At 42.3% G+C, this 17881-nt stretch overlaps 1 protein-coding gene across 1 annotated transcript in view; it reads right to left on the bottom strand.

Moving 5' to 3' along the window:
- Window positions 1-17881, bottom strand: part of sptbn5 (spectrin, beta, non-erythrocytic 5) — a 70332-nt gene that overhangs the window by 28221 nt on the left and 24230 nt on the right. Inside the window, exons 36-68 of the mRNA XM_086274842.1 lie at window positions 17603-17719; window positions 17295-17452; window positions 16749-16881; window positions 16503-16648; window positions 16015-16129; window positions 14975-15085; window positions 14413-14592; window positions 14016-14219; window positions 13309-13458; window positions 13119-13223; window positions 12722-12910; window positions 12367-12522; window positions 11575-11763; window positions 11395-11490; window positions 10937-11058; window positions 10504-10618; window positions 9900-10013; window positions 9488-9609; window positions 8342-8504; window positions 8079-8267; window positions 7332-7409; window positions 7080-7252; window positions 6886-6976; window positions 6665-6811; window positions 6303-6440; window positions 5954-6121; window positions 4664-4752; window positions 4274-4460; window positions 3914-3982; window positions 3688-3831; window positions 2668-2864; window positions 2365-2569; window positions 43-222 (exon numbers count right to left, since the gene is read on the bottom strand). Of these exons, the coding sequence (XP_086130968.1) occupies window positions 43-222; window positions 2365-2569; window positions 2668-2864; window positions 3688-3831; window positions 3914-3982; window positions 4274-4460; window positions 4664-4752; window positions 5954-6121; window positions 6303-6440; window positions 6665-6811; window positions 6886-6976; window positions 7080-7252; window positions 7332-7409; window positions 8079-8267; window positions 8342-8504; window positions 9488-9609; window positions 9900-10013; window positions 10504-10618; window positions 10937-11058; window positions 11395-11490; window positions 11575-11763; window positions 12367-12522; window positions 12722-12910; window positions 13119-13223; window positions 13309-13458; window positions 14016-14219; window positions 14413-14592; window positions 14975-15085; window positions 16015-16129; window positions 16503-16648; window positions 16749-16881; window positions 17295-17452; window positions 17603-17719 (4740 nt within the window). The remainder of the gene's footprint in view (window positions 1-42; window positions 223-2364; window positions 2570-2667; window positions 2865-3687; window positions 3832-3913; window positions 3983-4273; window positions 4461-4663; window positions 4753-5953; window positions 6122-6302; window positions 6441-6664; window positions 6812-6885; window positions 6977-7079; window positions 7253-7331; window positions 7410-8078; window positions 8268-8341; window positions 8505-9487; window positions 9610-9899; window positions 10014-10503; window positions 10619-10936; window positions 11059-11394; window positions 11491-11574; window positions 11764-12366; window positions 12523-12721; window positions 12911-13118; window positions 13224-13308; window positions 13459-14015; window positions 14220-14412; window positions 14593-14974; window positions 15086-16014; window positions 16130-16502; window positions 16649-16748; window positions 16882-17294; window positions 17453-17602; window positions 17720-17881) is intronic.

Here is a 17881-nt window from a genome sequence, read left to right as displayed (position 1 = left end):
GATCAACTCATCCAAAGGTAGCTTGATCTATCAGATCTATACCTGTTCTCTGGTCCTTATGCTACTGTTGAGCTCATCCCACAGCCTGCTGAGTGCATCATCCCTCCTGCGAGCCTGATCGTCTTGTTGCAGCCCTCGGCCAAGCTGCTGTACTGAGGTCAGTCGGCTGCGACCCAAACCGGAAACTTCTGAAACCAGAACCTCCAGCTTCTTCTGAAGGACCTATAGATGGAGAGAAGGGACAAAAAGCTAAGAAATGAATAAAGAGGGAGATATTAGCAGTTTGAGACCTAAGAGTTTCAGAAGATATACACCCTGGTAGAACATTGGTTTAATATTTACTACAAACTGACCATTTTCTCTATTTGTGTGCCAGTAAAGTCTCTTCCTTTTTAAGATTTTTTCAAGCCAAAAACTGATATGCTACAATAAATAAATATGAAACTAAACCCAAACAAATGCAATCAATATAACTTGGAGCCTCTGTTTTCATAAGTTTGAACAAACTTCCTGCTACCCTGAATTGGATAATAATAATAATAATGGATTGCATTTATATAGCGCTTTTCTAGGCACCCAAGGCGCTTTACAATTCCACTATTCATTCATTCTCACATTCACACACTGGTGCAGGCAAACCACGGTCGCCCAAGATAAGAAGATGGACAGATTTTTTAAAGTCCCGTCACTGATTCTACAGTTAGAAAAACTAGTTCAATAGGTGCTGTTATAGCTCATCTGGGTTTGAATCTACCACAGACCTTTCTCTGTGTCACATTATCCCTCTCCCAAATCACTCCCTGCTTACCTGTCTACTCTCTATACTTCTTAAAGCCCAAAACATAAAAAAAGAAATCACGAAAAAAGAAAACAAAATTTCAAATACAAAAAAATCCAATAATGGTTTTCCCATTAGTGGCTTCCCCCCCCCCAAAAAAAGGGCCCTCCATAAAACTAATATTTATCACTGATTGAAGAAAACAGGAACAACCCCAGCTTTCCGGACTGTAGCCGGAGTGACAGAGAGTTCTGTTGAGCCGAGTACTCATTTAACGTTAACTAGCAATGACTTTATGAATTTCTACACAAATAAAAATTGGAGACATCATACAGATGCCCCACAATCCAACTCTTGGCATTTCAGCCACCTCCATTTTACTCAGCAGAGTATCAGGGCTTTAACACCTTGTGCCCCTCGGGGACCTTGGGGACATATTTGGAAAAAACAGCTGTAGTCAGAGAAATCAGATGAGCTGTTTATTTCCTGACAACCTGAGCATTACTGGAGCTTAGCTTCAGCTGGGCGCAGTCCAGAAGAGGGCTGCATGTTCATCCAGAATCACCTGATGTTTTGCTGGAATTGCCTGGGTAAGAGAGGTCAACTAAGGCAGATCAAGTCTTGTTCGGTGGGCTCACAAAACTCTTTCCAAACTCTTTTGGTTCAGCTCCTGACAGAGCCATAATCCGCTTGGCCTGTCAATATCTATCAGCCACAGTCCCACAAGCTAATAAAGCTGAATACGTCCACTGTCAGACACGGCTTATGCACCCTCACTACACATCTGGGGGGCCAGGTCTGTCCATTCCAGTGTCCTCAGTGGTCACTAGATGGTGAGCAACTAACAGCTCTGCTCCTGTCTCTGGACCGTTTCCCCGACCTGAAGGTGCAGAAAAGCAATGCTCTTGTGCACTGGTGAACCAACATACAGGCAACAAGCCAGAGTGATAAAAGTATACCCACCCCTGCCCGCTACCTCTCACTAAGGGAAACTAGAGTCCAGGCTTATTCCTGGACACTGGTTCCTAAACCCAAGCTGTGAATTGAGGCAAGCCTGACTATATCTATGGCGCACTAGCACAGGCTAGTTATTTATTTAACACCAGTTCACAACGACAATCACCAACAACAGTCATTTTAAGTTGATCCCCTAAGAGCATCACTTGGCAAGAGTGGGAATGACAAACTCCTTTTTCACAGGAAGAGACTTCCAGCAGAAAAAGGCCAACCAGCTGCCATGACTGGTTAGTAGGTGAAGGGAAAGAGAAAAGCTAATGCCATGCAGTAGTGGTGTATAAACACATGAGGAGTGAAAATAAATGAGTACAGAACAAATTCTCAGTGTATGATGGGAAGTCACCCGGCAGACTGAGCTTATAACAGGATAACTAAGGGCTGGTTTAGGATCAACTGATCCAGCCCTGACTATAAGCATCATCAAAAAGAAAGTTGGAAATCTAATCTTACAACCCAAACTGGGAGCTAGTTTCACAGGAGCAGCAATTGATAGCTGATGGCTCAACCATTCTACTTTTTAAAAACTATGAAGCACAAGAAACCCATGATTATTTTTCTACGTGACTCACTTCCACATTCTCCAGATCTTGTCCACAGTCGGTGGACTCTACCATCGTTCTCTTGGAGGTCAGCCATGTTTGGAGTTCTTTAGCCTCTCTCTCATACACATAGAGACGGAGCTGATCTTCCAGAGCGGCACGACGGGATGCAGAAAGTCTGAGGAGCATCTCAAAACATTCAACGACAGCTGGGAGAGACTCACTGACCAGGTGGCTGAAAAACAGAAACATTCTTTTCTTTTAAGTTTCAAAATGTAAAAAAAAAAACCCAAGCAGAATGATGATACTGCATCGTACTACACACCGCTTTACCTCTTGGGGTGTCTAAGGTGTTGCAACGATGCACCGTTCTCCTGCAGCTTCTCCAATGTCCTCCTCTGGTTGTCCAGTTCTACAGCCACAGAGTCCAATTTCCTCAGCATAGCTTCCGTCACCTCCTCACTCCTCCCGCAGTCTCGAGACTCTAAACCCACCTGCTGCTCCTCTAACCACAGTTGGAGCTCTGAAACCTTCAAACACACAAAAATAGGCACATAACAGGTAAAGTTTTTTTTTTTTCTTTTACAGTTTTTTTTGTTGTGATTATATACATAACATAAAATAATGTCTTAAACCAGTCCAACTGTCCAAAAAAGGCTTGTTAGATTAGTTGTTGATTCTAAATTGACCGTGAGAGTACATGGTGTTCTGTCTCTTCCTGTGATAGTGACCTGCTCAGAGGGTAATTTGTACAATTGTATGACTTAAATCTTTTATATACAGTCAGCTACAGTGTTGCTAGTAATGAGCGGTTATACATAGGACTGGGTATTGTCACAGATTTCTAAAATGGATTTGATTTTCATCCACGAGGTTCTGATTCAATTCAATTTTGATTCAGACAGTCAGAAATATATTATTAAAGGTATTTCTGGCAAAATACATTTCTATTTAAATATCAATTCAGGATTTAACCGGTCACGGCTGATGACCGCGACCCCTCCCTGAGCCTAGTTCTGCCGGAGGTTTCTTCCTGTTAAAAGGGAGTTATGTTTGCTCATAGGGGGTCATATGATTGTTGGGTTTTTGTTTGTATGTAAAATTATAGGGTCTACCTTGCAATATAAAGCGCCTTGAGGCGAAGGCGCCACTTTTATTTTTTGAACAAGAGCAGCATAGCATGTTGATGGAGTCACAGTCGGTAACATTGCGGCATGGTCTGAGGATGTGAGTGATTACAGTCTGTGGTTTATGATACTTGAAACAAAACTTATTTTTCAGATATTTTATAATATATCTAAAAAGGGGGACCTTTATACGTTAAATCTCAGTTTTATGTCATGTGTCTGTTACCTCTGTGAGGAAGGCATGTATGCTGACTGCCTCCTGCAGTAGTTTCACTTTCTTCTCACCCTCTACCGTCAGCTTCTCATGCAGACTCTTTAAGTCCTCCAGACGCTCCCGGATATCGTGAGATGCAAAGTGTCGGCCCCTGACCTGAGAGAAGAACACATAAGGTTCCCGGATCATTTCTTAAACATTCCAGCTATAACAATGCCGAAATCAAAGAGATCCTTACCAGACTATGCCCCGCCTCCTGAACTGCTTGGACCAATGGCATGCGTCCAGAGATCTCCTGCATCAAGGTCTTTAAAAAATGATTTGCAAATTATTTTTTTCAATAAACACAACAAAAGTAACCCAAAACCTGGAACAATTTGAACCATAGATGCTATTTAATAACCTATGACCAGACCACTAAACAAGTAATCAAAGATGTCCTTAACTATAAAAACAATTGCAATTTGGAGCTACAAATAAAGTCCAGGAGGTTATAAATGTCTTATTAAAATTATGATGTCTGTAATAATGTGAATATTAATTAATTTAGATATGTTTTCTTCCTTCCTCACTGTCAGTAAACTCTGCAAGTGGTCACCTGGTGCTTGTGGAGCAGCTGCTGGCTACTGCTGAGGGAGCTGCCCAAGTCTTTGGCAGTGATGGAGGGCAGTCTGTCATTCAGCCAGGCCGTTTCCTCCTCCACATTTCTGTAGAACTGGAACAGGACTTGCCAGGCCTCCAAGTTCTCCTTACGTCTCTGCAGGGGCTGCGCCAGACTGTTGTACCTGTCAGAGTAAAGACCAACACCGGTGAAATACATTTCAAACATTTTTTTCTCATTTAGTGATATTTTAATTTTTATAACAGTTGTTATACCCTTGGAAGAGCATCAACCTCTTCCAAGGTTATAAAGAGACATGAGGAAGTCGGCTACATTATGTATACAACCAGATTTCTTCACAGTGCAAATGATCTACTGTTTACAAACCTGTTGATGGTGTGTGCCACTCTGGTCTGAATCTCCTCAGCCAGGAAGTTACCCTGAGAGTGGAAGCTCTTTGCTGTGTCCACCAGACCCTGATATATAAAATATATACATTTACATATACTTCATATATGCAGTGGATTTACAAAGCAAGCTGACATTTGTCACACTTTAGTGAATCTACAATGCTCTTTTTCCATGATGTTGGCAGGCAACTCTAGTGTGGCATGCCAGTTTGGAAACCAAAGAAGTATAAGTAAGGTTATTTTTCCCTTTAGACTTAAAACTGAGTTAAACATATAGTCATTAACATGAATAATGTGTCTCCACTAACATTTAGCTGATGTTAACAATATGGTGGGGTTTTTAAAATAAATTTCACATTAATGTTTGTTGTGAAGTAGGGTGGGCAATTGTCATGAGTGTGCTGTGTGGCAGGCAGGAGCTGCCACAAAGGTGATGAACTAAAAGAGGCAGCTTTATTTTGCTGTAAACACTGAGACACGGGATATATGTAAACATAACTTAAAACTGGAAACAAAGAACTATGAAGCTAGAAAACTAGGAACAGAGAAACTAGACTAGAACCACTAGGAGAAACGAGGACCATGGGAGAGACACGCAGCAATGTGGAATGACGCGACAACAGGCAGAGGACAACAGGGGACTAAATACACAAGGGATGGGAAACATAGCTGGAAGCTAACTGGCATAATGGGACAGGGAGGAAGCAAAAATGAATATACTAGACACAGGACACGGGAAACCCACAGACAGAAACTCAAGACGCAGCAATTGGGGAGACAGGAATAAACACAGAGACAAGACTGACTGACAGGAGAAGATTAGACTCAGAGGCAGGGAAAACTATGATCACTAAGAACCTTTTCGTCTGTTTTTTCTTTTAAATGCCTTGGTATTTCTTTGTGAAGCACTTTGTGATCTTTGTCTTGAAAGGTGGTATATAAATAAAATTTTACTTGCTTACTTACTAAGAGCTAGAAACTAAACAGAAACTAAATGATCGAATGAGAACTCAGAATTACAAGAAAACCGAACATGAAACAATCAGAGAATCTAGCCTAACTTAGAATATCATTTTAACCCGATTCACACAATCCATAGCATAAACCCTGGGACAAAGACCCAGGACCATGACGGCTATAATATCATTATAGAAGTAATCTAGTATGTAGCTTAGATATAATTAGTAATGAAAAAAAATCAAACTAAAAACTCAAAATTATGAGGATTTAAAACAACTAAGCATTATGTCCACCCTCGCGCTTGCACCTGGATTCGGTCTTGGTGTCCATCCATCTCCTCTTCCACCCCCTGCAGTTCCTTCAGCAGTCTGTTCACAGAGGGTAGGTCACTGCCACAGTCCTCATTGGCCAGCTCCCTCTCCACTGACGCCACGAACTGCTCCATGTCATCCAATGAACGCTGGAACTGCAATGCCTAAACACACAAAGGGCATTCAGAGAACTTTATGTGCCTCCCTACAATTCCAGGGCAATGAGCATGAAAGAAATCTTTAATGTTTTCTATGAAGATTTAGTTAAGGATTAAAGTTGAGTAGGTTTAAGTTGAAATTAAGTTATAGTTTTAAGGGCAACATTAAACATGACTGGGCAAGTACCTGGTAGGCCTCCTGCAGTCTAGTTTTCTTCTCCTTGCTGTTGTGGATCAGAGTATCCCAGCTGTCAGTCAGCTCTCTGAGTCGAGGTCGAACCTTTCCTTCAGCAGACAGAGACTCAGACAGCAGCTTCTCTCCTTCCTGGAAAGCACCCAATAGGCAACATTTTATATTCCCAATGGTGTAAACAAACAATAAAGTCTGAAATGTTAGCAAAATCTAAGAGAAGGTCTAAATAGGACAAAAATTCTGATGGGATAATCTTTTTGACACTTCTCAGGAATAAACCGTTAACTGTCCAGCCCAAGACATCTTGCAGCTAGAGCTGTAATCAGGGAAATACACAGACACTTAAGAAAATCCACCTTAGTGAGGGTTTCCACCCTGTAGCGGTTGCCGAGGATCTCTGCTTCAAAGCTCTGATGTTTTAACAGCTTTGCCTGAAGGTTGTTTGGTTCCCTCCAGTTTTCATCCAGTGCTATGGCGTTACGCTCATTCAGCCACACACATACCTGGAAAACACAAATTTGCTATAGACCCCTGAAGAACAATACAAATTAGGCTTCAGCAGAGTTCAGAAAGTTACCTGGTAGCTGCTGGACAAGAACTGCTGCAGCTGGAGGGATTGATCCAGAGCTTTGTAACGAGATCTACTCTGCCGCTGCAACTGACTCCGCCTGCGCAAACACAGCAGGTGAGCAAGCAGGAGTCAAAGCATTATTTCCAGCTACAGTACTTGCTTTAATTGGAAAGTGTGTGGCTGAGATGTCTGATGACTACCTGGTGGTCAGTGCTTTGCTCTTTGCTCTGATGTTGTTGGCATCATAGTGCTTTTGTTGGATCATCTCCTGGGCCAGCTTCTCTACCTGGTCCAGCTGGTCTCCCTGAGCCTCCAGGGCTTCCTCAAACTGAATCTGCTTCCTCTGCAGTGTTTCTACCTCTGTCACTGAGCTCTGCAAAAAGAATAGGTTGCTTTCACAGCATAAGAGTACTTTCCTATATATGTATGATTCTGAAGCAAATCATCCGTACCCCGAGGTCCTGATTAGACAGGAAGGCTTCACTGTTGTTGAGCCAGCTCTCACATTGTTCTACAGAGGTCAGGAAGATCTGAAGGATACAGAGAAGAGCTCAGCAAAAGCTAATCTGACTGCTAAAGCTGTGTCTCATAGTTGTCTTATGTCTAACTACAAGAAGACACAAAATCCACCTTGCTAAGGTAGCTGAAACTTTTCAGTTACGTAAAGTAGCTCAATCATATGTGTCAATTGTGGTAAATGGACTGATTCTTATATAGCACTTTTCTACTCTCCCAGAGTACTCAAAGCACTCTACACAACATGCCACATTCATCCAATCACACAAGCACTGTCTGCTAAGGTTCTTAGTGCTTCCTAACTACCATTCATAGCAAATGTAGCATCGGGGAGAGCAATCTGGGGTTAGTATCTTGCCCAAGGATACTTGGCATGCAGACTGAAGGAGGATCAGTAGATGACCTGCCCTACCGCCTGAGCTGCAGTCACAGAACAGCCATACCACCCTGAGAACGCCCGATCTTGTCTGATCTCGTCAATTATATTAAGGATTATTCAGTGTAATGCTAAGAGGACCAGGTTAACTTACAATACATGAAATATATTTATTTTAATTAAATCTGAGATTTATTCAGCAAATTAATTTTGCAAATATACTTATAAATATGAATGAGACTATATTAATTCATTATTCACATCAAAAAGTCATATTAAATTATTTTGGGGGCCGCTGCTGTGTCACCTGTAGTGTACGGGCCTGCTCCAAGGTTATGTTACGGTTCAACCAGGCTCGGTCCAGTCCAGCTTTAGCTTCCTCTAGCTGGTTCAAAGCCTTTTGGATCTCTGACTTAAAGCTGTGACCAGACCGGATGAGACCCAGACCAAAGTCCCTGACAGAGTCGATGCGTTCAGCACGAGCGTCAATCTCCGTCTAAAAACAGCAACGTTTAAAATTGGCATTTACTTCATTAAGGTAGTAAAGTTTAAGTAAGCCACAGTGCTCACCCTCCAGTCCTGATGCTCCACAATGAGCCGGTCAGCCTCTGTTCTGGTCTTGGGAAGTCCCTTTTCTGCCATCTCACTGCTTTGTTTGAGACTCCACTCCAGCAGGAGGCGCTGGTTAGCCTTGAAAAGCTGCAACTGGTGAGCCTCCTGCAGCTTTTCTTTTCTGAAAAAGACCATTTCTTCTTGAGTTTTTCCTGAGGGAGTTCTTCTGATCACTATCCGTATTTTTGATTTTTACTAATGTAAAACACTGTTGGGCCTCTAAAAGTCCAGTGGTTAACATGTTGCATGCTTAGTGAGAGGGGAAAAAAAAGCCTTTAGCAGGTGTGTGGGCTTGTAGAAAGTTTGAGGGATACCTCGATGGCCTAGCTAGTTTAGACAGACCGAGCTTCAGCTAGTCCAGTACCTCTCATTACATACCACACCTGGAACAGTGTGCAACTACAGTCCCAACATGTTCCCATGATTTTAGACATGAGAATCCAGTATAGGAGTATGCTAAAGTGAAAACGCTTATCACAACCTGTCACCTAGCCCTCTGGCTAACACTCAGTGCGATGTGGCATGCTGTGTGGCTAGTGTTGGACGGGATTCCTGCACCCACCAGCAAAATGGATGAAACGATAAAACAACAGCTGCCTACACAGAGCTGCACCGAAAGACGAGCACAGGTAAAGACGGTGCTCTACCTGTGTGCTATGAATTGAAAAGTCAACCAAAAGAACCTCTCATATCTAAACTAACTAAACTAAACTCAATATCCAAGCTGCTCCCAGAACAACCCTGGAAAAAGTTGCTATGGATCAATGTGAGGGTAAGCACCAACACAACCTGATAATCACAGATTGCTACTCCGTGGTTTTGGAAATACCACACTTTCCATCAACAACAATCACACAGATAATTCAAAAGCTGCTCGGTAGCCTAGATAAAGTGGTGAGTGACAATCCTGCGAGGAATTCAAGGAATTTGCCAGACTGCTTGATTTTAGACAAGGTATAGAGATGGCAAAGAAAACATTGGCAAACTTCATTGGTGCCTACATAGTTATTTCACTGTTAATTACTAGATGCTCTGACCTTTGAAAACTTTCAGCAATTAAAATAACTGAAATCACTGTTGCTTCTAATAGTAGATTAAAGTTACCTGTGTTTGAGTTCCTTGTCCAAAGTTTTCAGAGTCTTCTGGACTTCTTTCTGTTTGGTCTTCAGCTTGTCGCTCATCACTGACTGAGCACTCACATCACCCAACAAGCCTTCTTCCAGAGACTGATGAGACAGAAGTAAGTCAGTCATTTTAGTCATAGAGGTGGTAATTTGGCAAATGAGCTGGACTTATAAAACTGCATTTAGTTTTTTGATGAAAGATTAGACAAGATTAGATTCATCTGATTTTTGTTTCCATCTGTCAAGGTTTGCTTTTTTGTCTTGTTTTTAATCTATTTAACATCTACTTGTGACCATCTTTGTGAACAGGTACCAAGCTTACATGCAAGCTTTCCAGTTACAATTCCTAAAGTCAAGAATGAACGTGTCAGTTGCAGCCTTGGGTGCCTCACCTTTGCTCTATCTTGGATAACTCCAGCCTCTCTCTCTATTTCCTCGTGGCGTCTAATCAGGTTTTCTACACTGTCCACATCGCAGCCACAATCCTGATCCTGCAGCAGCAGCATCTAAAGAGAGCGAGGAGGAACCTTTTCAAAATACCAACCAAGTTCCAAAAAAGTTGCAATGCTGGGTCAAATGTAAATAAAACAGAATGCAATGACTGGCAAATCTCATTAGCCCATATTTTATTCACAATAAAAAATAGAAAAGATGTTAAGATTCTGACTGGGAGTGACGAAGGACGGACAGGATTAAAGGTGAGTACATCAGCTCAGGTCCAGCATTTCAACACAGTTAGAACATTGCAATGTTTACCACTGTGCAGCATCCTGACTTCTTTTAACTACAGTCCATCTGGCAGCTGAGGAGACCATTTGCTGGAGTTTTAGATGAATGTTGTTTTCATGTTCCTTTGTGAATACTGTATGAGTTTGAGATTTTCAAATCACTGCATTCTGTTTTTGCTGATATTTTTCACAGTGTGCAATTTTTTACAGTGTAATAATTTTGTGTTTTAGAAGTGCAGCATCAAGGTTAAAAAAACAGTTGCCTGACCTTTTCATTAGCTCTGTCTCTGACCTCCTCCAGTTCTCTGATGAGACTGTGGACCACCAGAGCTTCTTCGAGCTGGTTCTTGTAATTATTCAGATCAACGTGAAATTTGCTCCACCTGGAGGAGAAGAACCACTTTGATGCATTATTTTGTTTGTGCGCTGGTCAACACTGTTGCCTCACAGCAAGAAAGTTCTGGGTTGAAATCCACCAGTCAGCTGGGGCCTTCTGTGAATGTTCTCCCTATAATTGCATGGGTACCCATGTAGGCACTTGTGTTAGCCTGTGACTGTGACAGACTTGTGACCTGTCCAGGATATGCCCTTCCTCTTGTGGAGCAGCTGGAATTAGCTCCAGCCCCACTGTGACCCTGATCTGGATGAGTGGGAAAAAAACACATGAGTGGAAGCGAGTGGAAGATCTTCAGACACGTTACCTTTCATTGAGCTGCTGCCTCCTCTTTGTCACAGTCACCAGTTCCTCAGCACTCTGTCTTTTTTCTAGTTTGGCTGCCAGTTTGTTGATGGCTTTGATATGAGCATCATCCACTGTCACGTCCTGCAGATTACAGATTTGGCTGTCACTTTTCAGACATATTAAAACAGTGTGGCTTGTGGTCAGTTTGAGCTATTCCTTCTATAATATCAGTAATGTTAGTCATGTTAAGCTCTTCGTATCCTGTTTGAGGAGAACACTAGAGAGCAAAGCATTTAAAAGCAGTGTTCTTCATCTTCTCCCTGTTTGTGGTATATAGAGGCCCTGTCCGACTTCACTATTGCCATCAAAAGGTTGAGTCATCAAACACTGAGCTCTGTGTCTTGTGTAACTATCATTGCAGCCTAGCATAGCTGTAGTTTCTCGCAGCTCACGTTGGAACAACATAAGTTTACTTACCTTATCTTCACTTCCCCTGAACTCACTGAGCTTCTTCAGCAGCTGGACTCCATGTTCATAGTCCTTTCCAACATCTCCAACATTAATCATAACCTCCTGAAACACAGAGTCACAGATGTAAAGTAACAAATGTCCCCATGTTAACAGCAATGCACTTCCATCCATTTATCTGTGCTCTACCTTTTGTCTGATCCAGGCCTCCACCTCCTCCACCTTCTGGAGGTACTCCAGGAAGGCTCTGTTATCTTCCAGAGCTTTGCCACGGATGGCCACAGCCTTCTTCAGCTCTTCCCAGTGAAGCTCGAGTGTGGCTGCACTCTTCTTTACCTCTTTGGACCTCAGGTGAAGAGATACAAGTTCTTCCCCAGCCTAGAAGCAAAGAACAAAGCAGGCTGCATGTAGATGTTTGACACAAAGGCACAAAGCTGAAGACGCAATCTAACCAACACTGACAGGTTCACTAAATCATGTCTGTAAGTGGTAATTCTGAAAGGTAAATTAAAAAAAAGATCCATATTAACATTTCATCTTATCATCTCACCTCTTTGTGTCCAATCACGTCAAACAATCCTAAACCTAAAGTTAAGTGGCATTACTGCTATACATGTTTTCCACTTTTTTCCACTTGGAGTCAGATTTACTATTAGCTACATGGCAATATTAATTGTGTCTTTATTCAGCAATGTGCACACACAGAACTGTGCAACATGACCAGCTCTTGTGTTGTTGTTTTTTTGTTTTGTTTTGTTTTGTTTTGGGGGGGGGGGTTGTGTTCACAAAGCTATTCTTTTGGCAGATTACTTACACCTTCAGCAGGTCTGTTCATGTTAGTTATTACTGAAATGAAATCTGCTCATATGTTTGCACGTTTTTAGTAGATCACTCCCAGATCTTTTCACTCCCGCTGAATCTTTTCTGTTATTGTGGTTTCATATTAATTTGCCCTACTGCTGGCCCTCGAGCTGTTCTTACCAAAAGTACATTACTGATGATCTCATGGTGAGACAGGATTTCAGCCTCAAACACCTGATGTTTCTGCAGGAGTTTCATCTTGGTTTGCAGGTTGCTGAGGTCAGCTTTACTGTCCTCTGCCATCTTCTGCATCCGCTCAGACACCCACTCCTCTGCCTGACGCACAGAAACAGAAGTAGATGGACGGTTAAACAGTGTTATAAACAGAGAATTGAACTGGAAATCAGACCTGAGTTTTTTCATTTGTCAGTTATCGTCAATCACACCTTATTTTTTAACACTGTAAAAACCTTAAAGATATTTGGGGATCCAGCTACCAAACATTGCCCAGTGTTCTGACTGGTTAGCAAGTTACCTCTGCGACATCTCGGTTGAAAATGCACAGACGCCTGGAAAGCTCCAGCTCTTCCCCACGTTTGGCAGAAAGCTCTTTAATTTTCTCTCGTCTCTGGAGGAGAGCTTTAAGTCTGGTTTTGACTTGTCCGCTCTTCTTTTTGCTCAGCTGTTTCCTCAGACGTTCAGCCAACTCCTTCAGAGATGACAGCTGGAACAGAGAGCGGGAAGTGTAGATTTAAATGAGCAGGGGCTCAACCAAGGTAGAAAGTGGTAATTACTATAAAATGTAGAGTATTATCATTCACTCTACCTCAGCATGTCACTAAATGGTTTAGTTTTTCCAATTGACTTTAAAGAAGCTGTGCATTTTGTTTTAACTGTAGGGGAAAGGACCAACCCTCAGAAGGAGTACAGACCTTGTCCTCCTGCGAGCTGAGCAGCTTCTCAAAAGCTTCATGGCGTTTGATCAAACCTTCTGTCTCATCCACAGTATTTCCCAGAGTGCTGTTCTTCAGCAGGATCTGTGGAGACATGACAGAAGTTTTCACCATCAATGGTATCATTATTTTGCAGGGTTTTTTTCTTGAACAAATACAGCAGGTGTACCTCCTGTGAGTTGGACATCTTCTCCATGCTGTTGACGTCTCTGTAGAAGATCTGCTCCAGGTGAACAGTTTCTAACCAGCTCTGTTTCTTCTTCCAGTTCTCCTCCAGTTTTTCTCTCTCTGACTGGAGAGCGTCCATCTTCTCCAACACCTAAGAGAATCATCACCCAACAAAAAGTCTAATTTCTCTGACTAGACTGTGTCAATGTCTACCTTACAACAGTGGGGGAAAAAAATTCAGATTCATCTCATCTTAAGGTTAAGCTCTTTTTTAAAGAGCTGTTATCCCTTGTTATCCCAGGACCCGAACCCCCTCCTCACCCTGGGATAACAAACTCTTTCTATACTTATCAAACATGGACTTCATTAATAGGTAAATGGTAACCGTAACTTTATGATTATTTCTGAAATCAATCAGAATATGACTCTAGGCCACAACAGATGAGCTTAATGATTAAAGCCAAGCTGATCTCCAGAGATGAGTTTGCTTCAGCATCCTAAATCCTTTCATGCACACAATGTGTTTTGGACAGTGCTTGAAGGGTACAATGAAGTTGTGATTTTCTGTATTTTGCAGCTGTATTTTTTAATCTGCTTTCTGGTCTTGCAGACTTTTCTTTCTTTTATTTTCTGTTTGTATTCCATAAAATGAGAAAAGTGCCATATAGCTATCCCCAGAGTCTCCAAAATCTTACTTCTCCTCCTTACCTCCTTCTGGTTGCTTTTGTCCTGTGTCTGCAGCTCTTCTCCCATGTCCAGAGCTTGCTGGTAGGTCTCCTGTCTTGCCTCCATCTCAGCCCATAACTGCTGATGTTGAGCCAGCTGGAGGTCAGCGGTAGCCACATCACTGATGCTTTCCTCAACTGCCATTGCACTAATCAGCTGGCTGCACCACAGGAAGTAGTCTTGCACCTGAAGAAGAAGAGTGGGGAAGATGACAGAAGTAAGCTCATTGTTGGGGACAAAATCCAAATGGATAAAATTCCCCTTATACCTAAATACACTTGAAAAACCTCCACAAAAAGATGCAAAACATCTACTGAACAACTCAAGGAAGTACTACTTTAGACTTTCAGACCTGCATCCTGTATCTATCTGTCCTCACCATGCTAAGGAATTGATATCGCTGGGAAGCCCGCTTGAGCTCCTCTTCTCTCTTCTCAGCAAGAAGTCGCAGCTCCTCCCACCGTTCCACCACCTCGTCCTGCACTTTCTGTAGGCGAACACTCAGTTCGGGCGTGCAAAGCTCCAGGACAGAGTCAACAGAGTCCAGCTGCTCTTGAAACTATAGAAATGAAAGAGATAAGATACATTAAGATGTCTCATTCCAGCCAATGGCACTTTGTCATTTTGTCAGACAGCATCTTCCACTCTGTCTTATTGAGCTCATCATCAGTGAGTATTGAACAGATTTTCCTTCTGCTACATTTCTATAGTAATGATGTCAGAAATGCCGCCCTTCAGAGTGATTTTATGTATCACTGGGCAGAAAAATACATTCTGTAGGTTAGACTGACTGTAAACCACTTTAGAAATGCTCCCTAGCCTGTTAACAACCCATAAGAGACTGTTTCCATGGTGATCTTTTCATTTAAGCTGAATCAGATGTTAAACATCTTTTCTTAACTATATGATGTCCTTGGTCAACAAATTTAGCACTTTATCACCTGTTCCTCTGTGGTGGCAAGCTCAAGGAGCAGGGCCTCATGTTTCCTCAGCTGTGACGTCACTCCATGCAAATCCTTTGCCACATCGTCAGGGATGCTTTTGTGTCGCTCCTACAGAGAGAGACAGGAACAGAAGTTTTAAGTGTTGCACAGGGGACCATCAATAACATAATCGATAAAAAAAACATTATCCCATAAAGTAGAAAATGACAGATGTGTAGTGTAACTGTGAAATAGGATTCAGCTGTGTCGAGTGGTTTTTAGTCTGTTAGCTACTAATAATCAACAGACACTGTATGTCTATCCTTGTGTTGCAACCATACCATTTATTGATGTAGATTGATAACCAGACTTACTTGATGCTCACATTTCATGTATAGTCTATGATCTGGACTTTTAATCTTCCTTCTGTTCTTTGTACTTCAGATACAATGACAAATAGATGAAGTGAAATTCTTTACAGCTGTGTCTATGTTGCTGGATGGGGTTTAGTTTTTGTACACCATAGCGTTTCTATAAATGCAATCTCTTTTGCACCTTTCAAACTTTTACAGCTCCAGCTGTCAGCTCCCTCCCACCTCCATGTTTCTTGGCCTGTTCTCATTGTGGTTTACTGAGGCGGGGCTGGTTAGGTTCGTGCCAAACAAGCTAAACGCTTTATATTTGTGTGATCTGAATGATATCTCAAAGTTTAGCACTGCAGTGTTTTCCTTCTTTGGTTCCATCTATAGATGTACACTTTATCTCCCATCTTTCACAGATAATCCTAAAACCAAATCAGAATGTCTTATTTTCTATAATAATTTAGGGGAGGACAGCCAGTCCCCTTCCTCTTATTAACAGTTCTTCATTCTTCTGAACTGAACTGAACTGAATGAGCGTGCTTCTGATGGGTGTGCTGTCTTCCATCTTCCATTTTATATTTCCATATTTCAATGCCATAATCCATTCATGGGATCTGATGTCTTCAAAGTAATTAGATCTAAACCCAGCTGACATGTCTAGGAGTCAGACAGCAGTTTCTACATGAACATAGCTACCTGGATGAGAGTTAGCGCATCACTCAGGTCTTGGTAAAAGCGGTGACATTCCTCAGCTTTCTGTAGCTGATCCTGACGCTCCTTGGCCAAGCTTTTCAAATCTTCCCAGGATGCACTGCAGAAACATAAATATCAAAACTAACATAAGGTGGACAAAGAGCGATTCAAAGGACCCCTATGAGTGGAAGATCGAGGGAACAGTTCACCCTTCCCGGGATAGGGTTACCAGGGCCCCGCCTTAGAACCAGACAAGGGCAGGGTGCCCGAGGGCAAGTGTCTTAGCCCTGGCCTGGCCAGGAAAAAGGGATATGGGCCCACCACCCGCCAGAGGCACCGTAGGGTCGGGTGCAAATGTGTGTTGGGTGGCGGCCAGGAGCAGAGGCCCTGGTGGACCGATCCAACAATTTCAGCATTTAAGACAAACAAGAAAAGGAATAGGATGCCTCACAGATAAAATAACTGACTCACTACTGTGGCTGTGTGATTACCTAAGCTGCTGCAGAGTGTCTTTGATTGCAGAGCTCTGTGGGTGTTTGTTGTGGATCAGCTGAACAGCCAGGTTTCTGCAGTTCTGTAGTCTCTCCTCGCCAACCTCCAGCTTCTTCAGGAAGCCTTCAAACTTCCCTCGAACCAACTGCAAGCATAATCCACAGACACACAACTCTACAGCTACCTTCAGCCTCCAAAAACACACTAGAATTAATATTTACAATCATTGTGCAATGAAATGTAACCTGAACATGCTGATAATCATTGCCCAGGTCCTGAGACTCAGCTGTTTGTCTCTGCTGGTTCATCCAGTCCTCCAGCTCTGAAGACTCTCGCCTGAATTCATGGAGCTGAAGGACCTCCTTCAGCTTCTGACCCCTAACAGGAGACATTAGGGTGGTCAGTCACACAAGTACACAGACACAATAAAAAAGCCAACAATAAAACCGCTAAGTCAGAGACAGATCATCTGAACTAATATCATTTTGTTTGGAGAAAAATGATATAAATCACCTAGAAGCAGGTCAAGATATTAAAGATCAGCACTTTACTGTATAAGTCTTTCTCTCTGTCACATACGTATGTTCTTTCTACATTTTTTGTAATTAACAACTGCCTTATGTAAATATTGCACTTTTTCCAAACAAAAAAAGGAAAAAAAGAAGAAAAAAACACAGTAAATAGATAAACAAACAACGATTAGGAAAAATATCACGAAAGAGAGAGACTCAAAAAACAATCTGTGAGAGAAAAGCAGAGAAAGTAATCCAACAATATGAGTGTGTGCTCACCTGAGTCCAGCCTGGTGCTGCAGCTGCTGGTTCAGGCTGCTGATTCGACTGTAGGGTCTGCTGAGCTCCTCCAGGCTCCAGTTCTGAATGGCCTGCTCTACCTGGTCTCCTAATGCCTCTACTTCAGCTTCCAACACCTCCAGTTGTCCTTCCAGCACCTGCACGAACACAAGGACACTGTTTACTGATTCTGTTGTTGTACAATCTGCACGCTGTTCTTTGATTTCTTCGTCAGGAATCGATAGGGGAATCATATGAGGTCCTTTTCCGACTAAGCAAAGTGTACACAGTGAGAGTGTGTGATATACCTGGTGTTTAGTAATGAGGCTTTGTGTGGCCAGCTGGTTTTTGCCATAGTCGTCGATGTTCACCAGACTGAGCATCTCTGCGAGTCTGGACTCCAGCTCTGAGCAGTCCAACAGCAGCTAGAGATGAGGCACACACAGAAAATGTAGCAGTTTATGTTTTGTTTTGGTTGGGTTTAGCATAAAATACTTCAAAATTTAACTCTAAATGACCAGTTAGACAGCTGCAGAACTAAGTGTCTTACTTAAAAGTATTTTGATGATGGAGTGTCAGTATCAGAC

The sequence above is a fragment of the Aulonocara sp. 'chitande type north' Nkhata Bay genome, linkage group LG19 (assembly GCF_057382095.1).
Source record: "Aulonocara sp. 'chitande type north' Nkhata Bay isolate Kocher_YH1m ecotype deep benthic linkage group LG19, A_spYH_male_GT1.1, whole genome shotgun sequence".
Taxonomy (NCBI): domain Eukaryota; kingdom Metazoa; phylum Chordata; class Actinopteri; order Cichliformes; family Cichlidae; genus Aulonocara; species Aulonocara sp. 'chitande type north' Nkhata Bay.
Note: the sequence above shows the minus strand (reverse complement) of the source record. Positions and strands in the feature narration are given on the sequence as shown.